This window comes from Dermochelys coriacea, chromosome 7, assembly GCF_009764565.3.
Source record: "Dermochelys coriacea isolate rDerCor1 chromosome 7, rDerCor1.pri.v4, whole genome shotgun sequence".
Taxonomy (NCBI): domain Eukaryota; kingdom Metazoa; phylum Chordata; order Testudines; family Dermochelyidae; genus Dermochelys; species Dermochelys coriacea.
In genome coordinates this window covers 29,449,918-29,463,525 of record NC_050074.1, presented here as the reverse complement: position 1 = coordinate 29,463,525, position 13,608 = coordinate 29,449,918, and the positions used below count along the sequence as shown (strand labels likewise).

The window sequence follows — 13,608 nt, the reverse complement described above, 5'->3', positions numbered from 1 at the left end:
ACAGAACACACAATCTTTCAAAGAAATTTCAACAAAGACAGAAAACACTGTGTGTACTGCACCCTTGTCTAGTAAGAATGCTTTTAATAGTCAGAAATAGGCTAAAGATATACTCAAGAGGTGTGGGAGGTGTCTTAAAGAAGGTGCTTTCTATCTCCCAGATACTTTACCTGTTTGCAGTGTTCTTGGAGCCACGTTGGTCCCACTGCTTAGAGAGACAAGGTGGGTGAGGTAACATGTTTTATTAGGCCAATGTGTGTTGGTGAGAGACACACCAACAGAAGTTGGTCCAATAAAACATATTACCTCACCCTTGTCTCTCAAAGGCTATGTCTGCACTGGAATAAAAGACCCATGGCACAGCTGTGGCTGGCCCAACTCAGCTGACTCAGGGCTAAAAATAGCTGTGTAGATGTTTCGGCTCAGACTAAAGCCCAGATTCTGGGACACTCACTTGAGTCCAAACATCTACACAGCAATTTTGCAGCCCGAGTCCTGCAAGCCCCTCAGCTGACCTGGGCCAACCAGTGGTGTTTAACTGCTATATAGATATACCCTATGATACATATCATGCAAAGGAGCAACTGCTGTGATAGGAATTCTTTTCTCCAAAGAAAGTCAATTCTATCATAAAACTTGTATAAATCTCCAAGGCTCCAATACTAAGCATATGCCTCATCTCTCAGATTCTCTGGGAGGGAACCACTTCCTTTTGTTATCTCACATAAAAAAAAACAACACACAAACATTCTCCAGCAGGGGGAAAAATTCATGCAACTTGTGATCCATTGAGGGTCTATGTGTTGTGTGGCTTGGTCATTAACAAGAGCAGGGAAACTCCAAACAATGAGCCATGTTTTTTCAGCATAATTCCTCACTGGAAACAATGGGAAATTCTGATTTACAATCAAAGGCCAGATGTTGCTAATAAGAGGATGTTTTCTCAGGGAATAAAGTCAATTACTCCAATGATTTCAAAAAGGTAAATGTGACTTTGGTTGGATTTGCTTTCACTTTGTTCCTGAGCTTAGCAATTTCTTGCACTTAGGCTTGAATGTCCATGGCGACTGATGCACTGGCAGGAAATAGCCCAAAATGAAAGTTGCCCAAGTGTGTATTTGCATTATATACAGAAAGGACACAATGGGGAAAGCTATTATCTCATTTGGGGTCTTTAATGTTCACCCATCCTATAATACATCAGACAGCTTCTGTTTGCACTTACCTAGCCACCCTTTGATACTGCCTGGCTGTTAACAGTAAGCTGTGGTTAGGATGATAAATAAGATATGACTCTGTCTAATTCATTATACAACAAATAAACCTTCAAAGTGACATATAAAGGTGGCATATCATTTGTCATATTCAAGGTTCATTTGCCACATAATTCATTAGACAATTCCCACATCTCATCCAATGCACACAGATCCATTTACTAGCATTAAACTGTAGAAATCTATAGCTTTAATAACATTTTATGGAACGGAGAATATAAATGTACCACTGTAAGTACTTATACAAAAGTTTGTTTGGTTTGCATTGTTAAAAGGTCATGCTCATCCCCGCAGTAACTCCAGGATAGAGTCTTAGGCAATATTCATAACTGCCCAAACTCAGTCAAATGCTTTCCAGTTCCATTTAGAAGAAATAGCCTTTCTGAACCTGAGTGGTCATTTGAAACAACCAGGCTTTTAGCTCAAACCTGGAGATTTTGCTACAACTGAAATCTAGTTGATTTTTTGTTATATCTGAATAACTAGTCCACACGTGCTAGATGCACGTTGTCTCTGCATCAGTGAAATACAGTGGAAACTTGATTATCTGAATCCTGATTAACCAGCACTCTGTCATCCAAAGGTAGGATACATCTGCCAGCATTTGCTTTCAGCACATTAAGTTTACTACGTGGAAAGGTTGCAGAGTTCATAAGCCTTCCCAGCCCTTTGTTTTCTTCTGCAAACTCTCTTTATAAACTCTCCACTTTCTTAATGAAGTGGCAAACTCATTTTCAGCTTATAAAAGTCATTTTTCTGAACCTTTGCATGTCCAGTTGACATGTATATTCCCTGTTACATTCAGTTAAGGAAGGAGGTGCAGTATTTCGCAAATAGAATAAAAGATTTTTCTCCATAGAGTGGCTTAGATAAGAATTTCTAAGGTGCTGGTAGCTCCAATGGAGCAATAACCTTTATATTTAAGAATTGCTGGATTTTACATTTTATTTTAAAACATTCTAAAAGCAGATTGTGTTTTTACCCTGTGTTAACACTCCAGCATATGTAAAATTGTTCAAAATTACAAATTTCTTAATCCTTTTGAAGAGCTGGTTTAAGAGTATAGACTCCATTATAATTAGCTTTAGAAGACTTTCTGAACCCCACCAGATCTAAAAATTGATTAAACAGCCATCAGACCTTTGTTTAAATGAGCCTCTTAAATATAAATTTCTAGCTGTGGAATGGAAGGTGTTTTATAAACTGTATAAAATTGCTTTCTACAGGTAACCATTACAAATCATAGATATTGCTGTAAGCAAAGTCTGTAAAGTGAGCAGTGAATTAACAAAAAATGCATCCGATGAAGTGAGCTGTAGCTCACGAAAGCTTATGCTCAAATAAATTTGTTAGTCTCTAAGGTGCCACAAGTACTCCTTTTCTTTTTGCGAATACAGACTAACACGGCTGCTACTCTGAAACCAGTGAATTAACAGTAAACAGGAACTGTAATATACTGTATATAGCATATTAGTGCTAAGCGATAGAAAAAGGATAGTTCAGTGAAATGAGACAGAATTATGTGGGTGGTACTAATGAAACTGAGATTAGAATCTGACACATGGTATTATCATTTTCCTTCACGTGTCTCTGCTCTTTAGTTTATACCAGTAAAATCAGTGTAACACATCTGGACAAATTCAGAGGTGAGTTTAAGTTTAAGTTGTAAATTACAACACCTCTCAGCCCCCTTAGCCTGTGTGGTCCACCTTGTGACAGTCTGTATGGTTCCTTAGACATATTGGGTGAAATCCTTGCCTCACTGAAGTCAATGGCAAAACTTCCATTGACTTCAGTGAGGCAAGGATTTCAGCCAATATGTCTAAGGGACTATACAGACTGTCAATGACTTCCATTGACTTCAATATGGCCAGGATTTCACTCACAATTATTGATAGTGTTTGTACTGCAGTAGTACCCAGAGGATCAGGGCCCCACTGTGCTAAGCACATGTACAATAAAAACATATTTCTTGCACCATTATTTCGGGACAGGTTGTGATGTTGCTGATGCACACTGAGTGGTAGCTCACTCCCCAAATGGTTCTTTTGGCTTGTAGTGCTAAAACAGTCTGGCCCCCAGATTAACACCCACTAAACAACATGTAGCTTTGACTCCTCCACTGCCCTGCCAGAAACCATTTAATGCTGCCCAGAGACACACTATCTTCCACACACATTGGCCAGGAATACCGACAGTCTGGGAGGGGAGTATGCCACATACAGTGGTTGACTGTATCTCCTCTGGCCCGAAGCCCAGGAAACCATAAGGCACGCAGTTTGCCCTGGTTTAACTAAAGGTATGTTTTTAACCAATGACATTGAACTAGTGCCAAGCCCTGTATGGACAGGCTTATACCAGTTTCCAACTGGTTATATCAACTGAGCTTGTGCCTGGAAAGGTACTGACACAGGCTCAAGCCAGGTTTAAACCAGTAAGTGCGTCCACACAGGTCTCGGCACCAGTTTCATTAAATGGGCTTAAATACACACCTTTAATTAACTTAGTGCAATGTTGCGTGTAGACCAGGCCTAACCCAACGGCGTTGAGGACAGGATAGAGAATGGCTATAAGGGCTCAAGGTCATGCTGGTTTTCAAGCTGTCTCAAAATCTTGTCTTTGTAACATTATTAATTCCCACAGAAAACAACCAACAACATGAAACCTTTAGGTCTTGACCCTGCAAGGTGTGAAGCGCCCTCAGCTCCCACTGATTATAATGCAAGCAGAGGGCATGCAGCACCCTCCCAGCATGCACAGCACCTCGGAGCGTGCCCAGCATATTGCAGGATGGAGAATACACAGCTTGGAAAACAAACTGCAAACACCATGAACTCAGACCAGCTTGTCGTGTTTGGCTGCAGATTGGTGTTACTTGTAACCAGACAATACACTTACAATATTTTTTTTCTTCTGAGGCAATTTTTCACTAATCCTCCTTCTCACATCTACTCAGGCAAACACATTCAGAAACACAGCATATTGCATTTTAATCATCTCACCTGCAGAAGCCTTCATTGTCATATGCCAGGTTAGTCCTGTCGTCAAATGCTGGTTTATTCCCGAAGTGTTTATTATTGTTGTTATTTCTGCCTTTAAAACCAAAATAAGCAGCTTGCATATTTTCCAGTTCTTCACTTCTGAGCTGGTACCACAACTGCATATCCCTGTAAACACAGCTTGGTTAAAATCTACAGCCAGGGAGGACATTTGTACAGTAGTTTAGCACCTATGATTCAGGAACACATGAGCTTAATATCATCTCTCCTGAGGAAAGCTCTAACGCACAGGCTTAACTTTAAGCATGCACCTATAACCAGACTTAAGTATGTGCCTTCCTGAAGAGGGATGCCTTCTTCAACTGCAGCTCAAGATAGGATAAATCTTATTCTTGAAAATTTAACCCACTGTAATTGTACTTACTGTAAAAAACACATCTGATTCTGGGCAATCCCTTGTGGAACACTTAGGATAGTTCAAAGAAACCTGTAGAAAGGCTGTTATTTTTATTCAAATCTATAGATTTTTAGACTAATTTTTGGAGTCCTATTGATTTAAACCCTATTAAATTCCAGAGGACGTTCCCATGAGGAATGTAGCACTTCCTGGGCTTGTTCAGTTTGGGTGTGACAGCAACCCATGCTTTCTCTCCTTGGTCCATAAGATATTTCCCTAAAGTTTAACTTCTAGTAAAAGCCACGTAGGGTAGGATCCTGTGTCCCTTCACAGACAAACGCTCATTGACATCAAAGGGAGTTCAGTCTGTTTACGAACAGCAGGATCTGGCCTTTTAAAAGTGTCACTGTTAAAAAAATTGCTGGTACCTTATGGAAAAATGAAAACTGTTTTACTCTGAAAAAAATCTGCAGTACCGTCAACTTCATGCATTCAAACAATAAATTAGACCTCAAAAATTTTTAAGCTGATATCATGAGATTAAAACAAACTTTTGAGGCTTGTTTTATTTACCCTCTGGTGTCTGACCCCTTAGGATACCACTCAGATCACATTTTCAAGCTTTTCTCCACAACCACGAGGGTTAGAAATGGACTTTTCTTGGTTTTAAAGGAAACCTAAGATTCTTACAACATCACATGACTCCAGAAGCTGGGGCTTTAAGGAAAATGCCACATATCACAAGATTTGTGATAGAATTGTGAGAGTTGGCAACTCTGATTTTGTTTTGCTCAGCTCTTGTTTTTTCAGGATTCAATCCTGCTCCAACTGAAGAAAATGGGAGTGCTGCCCATTGACTTCAGTGGGAATAGGAGTGTGAGGAGCTAAGTTATCACTAAAGGATGCTAGGATTTTCTGGGATCTTTGGCCTTTATTTCCTCTCCCCCATCAGCCCCCAACCTCACTGTGCTAACTTGTATTCCCTCCGAGCATCCTAGCAGCCACTCTCTCCAGGACGTGTCATTGCCACTCCAAGCTCAGAGAGAGGGAGGTTTCTATCATGTGCCACCACCTGCTCTCCCCCATATGGGGCTAAGCCACACAATTTACCCAATGTTCCCAGCTCCCTCCAGCCACTGGAGGAGAGGATGAGCTCAGGACCTGAACTGAGAGCACCCTTGTGGCAGCACAACAGAATGTCATTGGACCAGCCTGAATTCAGTTTACACACATTTTTGGTGATATGGATTAAAAACAGTCAAAAGCAGGAGAGTAGCTAGACATATGGCTGGGGGAAAGGGGTGGCTACAGGGGGATTAGGTAGGCAATGGATGGAGTGGTGGTGGCAACAAACTGAGGATCCAAAAAAAGGCAATCATGTTATATTGTGATGATGTACAGTAGCTAGACTTGGCCGAAAATTTTCCAGTGAAACGTTTTTCCATCAGAAAATGCCTATTTGTTGCAAATGAAACATTCCATGGGAACATGTTGATTATGACAAAAATGTGTTTGGAAAAAAATTGAAAACAAGCATTTTGATAACAGCAAACTTCTCACAACAAAAAGTTTTGATGTTTCATTTCAAAAGGACTTTTGGCTTAGAACTTTATTTTATTTTATTATAGTATAAACTGATGATATAATAAAAAAAACTTTAAAAAGTCAAAATAAAAACAATACCTTGACTGACCCCAATGATTTTCCCCCCCAAAATTATGTTTAGTGAGAAATTTCAAAAAATTCTTTGCTTTTGTTCTGATTTCAAACAAAACCAAATTTCAACACTGTCGAATTTCCCGCGGAATGGAAATTCCGGTTCCAGCACAGCTCTAGATGAAACTGTACATGGAGGAGCCTGGAGCTAGAGCTGGCCCCATCTGTCCCATATTGCTCCTTCTGGGTTTGAATCCAGCAAGGCGAGCAGCAGGAACAGTGGTGGAGACAGTACAGAGCAGGCACCACAATGGGACTTGGTGGACAGGAAGCTGGGCTCTGGTCAGGTGTGAAGGAGTCGGGAGGCCTCAGGCCTGAGTACCACTGAAGATGAATGCAGGTGTGGGAGTGGAATGTATGAGAGAGAGGAAAAGGGGATAGCACCATGATGTCAGCAATCACCAGATGCCAACATGCTCATTATCCTGGGGATAGTGGCAGAAGGTGAATGAGCTAGAGCTGTATCCTCCCAAGAACAACAGGAAATCAGATAGCGCATAAGGCTTTATTTGATCATTCAGGCACTTTTCATACCCTGGGAAGTAGGAGAAGTGGATTCAAATCTCTGCCTGATTCAGAGGAGGAATTTGCGTGGTGAGTCCCTTAATCACCAGCCTATAGAGTCACTCTCTCTGTCTGTGTAAATACTTGAATATTCTTCAGGCCAGAGAGGAACAGCTTCAATAGGGAAGACTGAGACTAGAATTGCCTAAGATGTTCAGCTGGGGAAAGGGAGATAGGAGTTCAAGTCCTTGCTCCAGAGTGAGGATCCAAAACTGGGTATCCCGCATCCCAGGCATGAGCCACAACCACTCAGATGAAGGCTATAAAGACACAGACACACACACAGTTTGCCAGCCTGAAACAGATGTTTCTGATTTGTGCACAAATTCCAAAGACTTTCAGAACCAAGCCAAGTATTTTTTGGGGTTTGCTGGCCAAGCTGGAAAAGTCAATTATTTGCCCAGCTTGAGCCAGGAAGCAAAGTCCTTTCTCTCACCAGCCCTCGTGGGTCACACCCGGGTCACCATTTTAGGTCAACTTTACAGATGGCAGGCATTTTGGTGGCTGACCCTTTGTGAGGTTAATTCTCCCAGCAGACTGTACTAAGAAGTAAAGTTAGAGCAAAGGGACATAGATAGATAGATAAAAGGAGAGGGAATAATACAGTCCATCCCATCAGAATGCAAGGAGAGGAAGTATGGCCCAGTGGCTAGGACTTGGGTTCAACTCGTTCCTCCATCATAACTTCCTGTGTGACCCTGGGCAAGTCTCTGTGCTTCAGTTCCCCGCCTATAAAATAAGGATACTACTACTTTACAGGGGTGTTGTTAGGATGAATATGTTTAAAAAGATAAGGCAGCTGTCAAATACTATGGATATGGGGAGCATGTGAGTAAGATACGTGGCTCTTCCCTCTCTGATGGGTATCTTTGTCAGTTTCACAAGGCTGTCATTGTGGAATGAGACCGTACCTTTCTGTTCTCCTCCTTTCATTTTTCTTAACGCACTTGATGAGACAACAGGTCAAAAAAGCCATAGACATCAGCAGGATGATGGCACAGCTCACAATGGAGGCAATCACTGCTACTTTAAATCCAAAAGCCTCATATTTTGATATGGCTGCAGCAAAGCAAATACAGAAACAGGTTTCCAAAATGAACACCTTATTAAATTTAGCTCTCTCATTTCCATTAAACTGTGCTGAAGTCTACCTGCTTCACACTCTTGCTAATAATACTGCAATGAAAACTTTCATGTTAGTATGCCCTAAGACATTCAGAGACATTTGGCTTCATTTCAAGCTAAGAATGTCTCAAAGGTGGACTATTAAAAAGTCTCTTATTTATAAGTTACTAATTAATTTTTCACAAGTAACTTAGCCAGCGCAATTAATCAAACACGATGCTGCCAGCATTGCAATAACAAAAAAACCCACAACTTTGTCAGCATCTCAAATGCAAATGATGTACCAGAGGTTTTCTGAAATCAAATGTTAACAAGGACTAGAGCTTCAAAAACAAACACTGGAAAGAAAAGAAAAGATTTAAATTAGCCCCTGCTTAGGGGAACGATAGCTCTGTACAATGTCTTAGGACTGAGAATGGGACAGATCATGGAAGCAGCAGTAAACATGCAGGGCTGGACATTGGGGATGTTGTAGGGGTGAGAAAGAAATTATCCAAAGGAATGAAGAAGCAGGAGTAGTGTATAGCAACCTATGCCAGTCCAGTCTGAGCACTGATATCGTCTTCTTAAAGCTACTCCTACTTCTTACACTACCCTGACTGCAAGGTTAAGAATTGTTTCTGTTGAATTCCATAGATAGCTTTATACTTTCACAATCTTTAAAACTGAATGTTCTAATTTACTTACTATAATGGAAGCCTCCTAAATCAGGTGTAAGTATGGCTCAAGTGAATCAGGAATTCCAGGTGCATGGCAATGTTATTCATCAGTTAGGTTAACATGAGACAAAGTCCCATGCTTCAAACTTGAGGTCTATTCTGAATTTCAAACACACTGAAGTTCACAGGCATTGAGATCCAGAGTTTTGCTTTGGGTCCATTTTTAGTTAAATTATTGTCGTGCGTGTAATAAATAAGGAACAGCACAGAGTGAAAGGCAGCTAATATTGTTGCCTTTCAAGCCCTATTTTTCAATATGATAGCTGCTCCATTCTACTACCCTCAGCAACAGAGTAATTTTACTTTACAAATATCTCCATGTTCTTTGCCACATGATTCCTCCTGAAAACAATGGAATTAAATAATGCAATATACAGATACATTCTCATTGATCATAGCTATACATTTTCCTGACAAACAGCAGCACATTTTGCAGCTATAGAGCCAAATTTATTCCTGGTGTAACTTTACTGAGGTCACTGATATTAGACCAGGCACAAATCTGGCTAAAAGTCTTTCCAGTGTAGTTATTCATGATGTCTGAATGTGCCTGGAGTGCTATTATAGCCAGTGGCAACAGCAACGAATGAAATTCAACATGCCCTCTTCTTTGCACAGAACTCTGGAATTAATCCCTGTGTCATCCCAAAGCTTCATAGGTTATCCAGGGCAAACAACTTGATTGTAACCCAGAAGAGGTGTTGAGTAATTCTAGAAGAAGAATCCTTACGTTTGCATGAGGGAACTCCAGCAGTCCACTGTGTACTGTCTCCCTTCCATATGCAGGTTATGAGTCCCTGTCCCACAAGCAGGTGCTCAGCGGAGCACTGGAATGTTATCACCGTTCCGACGGCGGTGCCATTGCCATGAATTATCTGTAGCATGCCAAGCTGAGGGGGAAGGATTTGGCTACACTGCCCTGCAGATTTAAAAGAACAGAACAAAACAATGCAATATTAGGGCCAAATCCCATGTCCACTGAAGTTAAGAGGAGTTTTAATTTTTACTTGAAGAGGATCATGTTTTCACTCAGTATGAGGAAATGGTCAATAAGCAAACAAACTGAGAGACTTCTTTAAAGGTGAAACTCACCTCTCAGCCAAGCACCAACCAATGGGCTAAGCCTCACTTAACCCCTACATTGATAGCTGAAGTGGGATGGATGTAGGTGGTGAATAGACTGTGTTGGCTTCCCACACATGGGTGAATTTCATCCTAAATCTTTTGTGAGGTTCTCTATTAAGGATGCTATATTCAAAAATCTATTTTATACTATATTATGCCTTTCTATCAAATTGCTTGCATTCAAATTTTCTTTTGAGGCCTTACTAGTGCCAATTTTGTTTTATTTGCATGTCAAGAAAGATCTTAGTGCCTCAGAGTTTAATGCTAGAATTGATAATCTCTGCTTTTTAAAACATTTCTTTTTAACTCTGCCCTCTGTAATAACCTCTCCCTTCCCCCTCACTTTTCTCCTTGTACTAAAATCTTTAGTTCATATTGTTCTCTCTGGAATAACTGAGTGGTAGGTGCTTTGATGACCTATTTTGGCAGTTATCTCTATATACTGATTGTTACTGCCATAAAATGCTTCATTTAGCATTTGCTGTCCTACTCATTTTTAATACAATTTAATTGCTCAGTCATTAAGAAAATATACAGCATTCTGATACAGATAAAAGTCAACAAAATGGAGTGATTTTTCTAGTCTCGTATGTGTGGACTAACATAACCCGGATATCATTGTATGCATCCTTTCATTCATGTTTAGTAAACACCAGTATTTCTCTTTTTCAGCATTTTAACATCTGAGACTCTGGGAGAATCAGTGGAAGGATCAAAGACTTCAGTGGGCATCCACACACTCAGCAGCAGCTGCGCCACTGATTGCAACACTGGGGTTTTAACTATTATAATAAAAATAATAAAGGAGTTGCTCTTGAACTGTTTATAAGAGAGCAGAGGTTTACAATTACTAAGAACTTTCTTCTTTTTATAACTATTTAGGAACTTTTAATAGGTTTACATGTTCATATCAAATCTGTTTTATTTTTATTTTTTAAAAACCCTCTTCCAGTCCCTATATATCGATAGATAGATAGAGCAAAACCCTGGTCTTATTAAACTTAATGAGAGTTTTGCCACTGAGTTCCAGGGGACCAGGATAGGGCCCTTCTTGGGACCTGATTCTTTTTTGGCTTACTTTGGAGCCTTTTCTTAAGGTCCAGCATTCAGCAACCGACTAAGATGTAATTAAATAGTAGGTGCCAAATCTTGAATTCCATGGGACTGGCCCACACAGGCGAAGAACTTGGCTCTGTGTTTAATTAATGTTGAGCTTCTGATATAAAAACAAAAGACAGGTTGTTCAAAGTTAGATACAACTACCTGCCCTCAATTTATGCCTTTTAAAAACAAACAAAACTAACAAAAGCCACAGAGACAATTACTGTTCCAATCTATTATTCAAATATGTATTAAGGTCTTGATTTTAAAAACATGACACTTGAAACCTGTGCAGGGTTTTTTCTGTTTGTTACGGTAGCTCTTTCAACCTTGTTGCAATAATTAGTATCAACAAGAGTAAATATTTTCTAGAGAGTTTTCCCCTGGATCCTACCTTCCCCTGCCCCAAATACCTGATCATTGGTGCCTGCCTGATGTGTGAATTGTGCACCCTCTCTTTTTATTTAACGGGACTACTGTGGTTTTTTGAAAATGGGTTCAGAGTCTTCTCCTGAAAAGCAGTTGTCACACCTGCAAAAATATAAATATCTGCTTCTGATAGTTTCGAGTTTCATGCTTTCATTTTTTAAAATGCCAGAACATGGAGTATGTACTAGCCAATAAAGTGATCAGAGTTGACATCAGGTGACACTGATATCAGTGGAAAGTGCACAATGTAATTTTGAGTAATATTCGGTACATAGTATCTCTCTTAAGCAGCATAAACTAGCCTTCATTAGAATCCCTCAGTACACTTGTCTATTGGCCCGAAAGCTCTAGCATCTTCATCCAATAACCATTGTCCAAAGAACAGATAATTTGCCATTTGATTCTTTCCTTCAAGATACATTTAAAATAATCAGTTGTCCTTCTTTGAATCACTAATACTCCTGTATCTAGTTAAATTACTCCTTGCTCTTTCTGTCCAATGCTTAATTTGTAATGAAAGGTGCCAGGGCTCAAGCAATTTTTTTACATTCATAACTAATGCAGCAAGCCCAAAGGTGGCAGGGCTATGAACTGCCAAGCCTAGAGGTGCCAGGGCTCAGCCCTGGCACAAATTAAGCACTGATTCCTGACCAGTGATATATGTACAGTAATTAAATTTTCTGAGCTCCAATTACCTTGCTGGCATTCCTTCTTGAGCTGCGTATTTTCAAAGCATTCCCTTCACTTGAGCCTTTAAGATTGTCTAAGTCTTTCTCATCAGCTGATGTGCCACTAAGCCATGTGTATTTCCCTGGTGTGCCCCTGGGTCATAGTAGCATTATGTCATCTCCTTAGGGAGTATTCCTGGACAGAGTGTACTTGTGAAAATGGCTTCTCTGGACAGTGGCTAGTAAAGAGCAAAGCTTAAAAGTTCAATGGTTGAGTTTAAACAACATCCTAAAGTTCAGGTGCTAATCTGAAACATAAACTATTCAAAAGCATTTGATGAAGTGGGTCTTAACCCACAAAAGCTTATGCCCAATAAATGTGTTAGTCTCTAAGGTGCCACAAGGACGCCTCGTTGTTTTTATTCAAATCTCTGTGGTCTGAAAACTGGGATAGAAATCTTGTCAGATCAGCTCTTTGACAAAACACAGCTTTATTTTGCCCAGGCACCCTCTCTTGTGGGATTTCAGAATGCTAAATTCAGGAAATGCAGAGCAGGGCCAGGTTTTTGTTTTGTTGTTTCTTTTTGTGTGTGGGGGGGGGAGGTTCAGAGTATTACCCAAATGCACAGATGGGTCTGGGTTTGTTCCATTTGAATTTGGGGTTAGCTTTCAGGTCAGTTCTTACCTAGAGATAGGCCAAAATCAAAACCCTGGATCAGAACATCCTTGAACAGTGAGGGAAGTCCAGGTCCAAAGCTGAGCTTTGTGGCTCAGATTCATCTCCAATTTCATCTGAACTATTCTACTCATCCTTATTTTCTCCTCCTCTCCTATATGTTTTTTCTCTCCTATGTGGATCTAATACCTGCTGATATTAACATGTAATCTTTTTACAGCCATTTCTTGCTGTGACTTTCCTGTCATTTTAACCTTACTCTTCTGTTTTTAAAAAGATGATCATTGCTGTATGTTTCCTGCCCTTCTATTTAGGTAAGCAGATGTTCTATAGCTTTATCCTTTGTATACTCCTCAGGCATGGTCATCTGACTAGATGCATTATCATTAGGAAGTTAGTTTTACGTGTAGAATATTTGCTACTAAAATGCCTCCTGAAGTAAAACAATTGCTGGATAAACATTTGTGATAGCAAAGTTTGCATCTGAAGCTAAAATTTCTGGACATGCAAGTGTCCAGATCTAGGGTTCTGGTATGTGTTTATATCTAGAAAATATGAGCTAAAACAGAACAAACGTTGTTCATGCACCTTCTGGCCTTTGCATCTCCCAGACAATTAAGGCTCAGTCCTGTGAGGAATTTGAGACTAATTTGTGGTCTATATCATTTGTAAGCAGGTCACTGTGAGTACTCAAAATTCATGATGTCTTGGTTAGTTTTGATTGGTCACAAGGTATTATTTCTACTCCCTTGGCTGGGGAGTGCAACTTTTAGAATCTGGTTACCATTACAAATATGAGTTCAAAATTCACTATT

At 40.1% G+C, this 13,608-nt stretch overlaps 1 protein-coding gene across 4 annotated transcripts in view; it reads right to left on the bottom strand.

Annotated features, from left to right (window-relative positions):
• Positions 1-13,608, bottom strand: part of SUSD3 (sushi domain containing 3) — a 50,466-nt gene that overhangs the window by 16,651 nt on the left and 20,207 nt on the right. For all 4 annotated transcript variants that reach the window (XM_043518455.1, XM_038410191.2, XM_038410192.2 and 1 more), the window contains 3 exons: positions 9,525-9,713; positions 7,862-8,009; positions 4,277-4,441 (listed from right to left, as the gene is read on the bottom strand). In XM_043518455.1, coding sequence (XP_043374390.1) covers positions 4,277-4,441; positions 7,862-8,009; positions 9,525-9,713 — 502 coding nt within the window. The remainder of the gene's footprint in view (positions 1-4,276; positions 4,442-7,861; positions 8,010-9,524; positions 9,714-13,608) is intronic.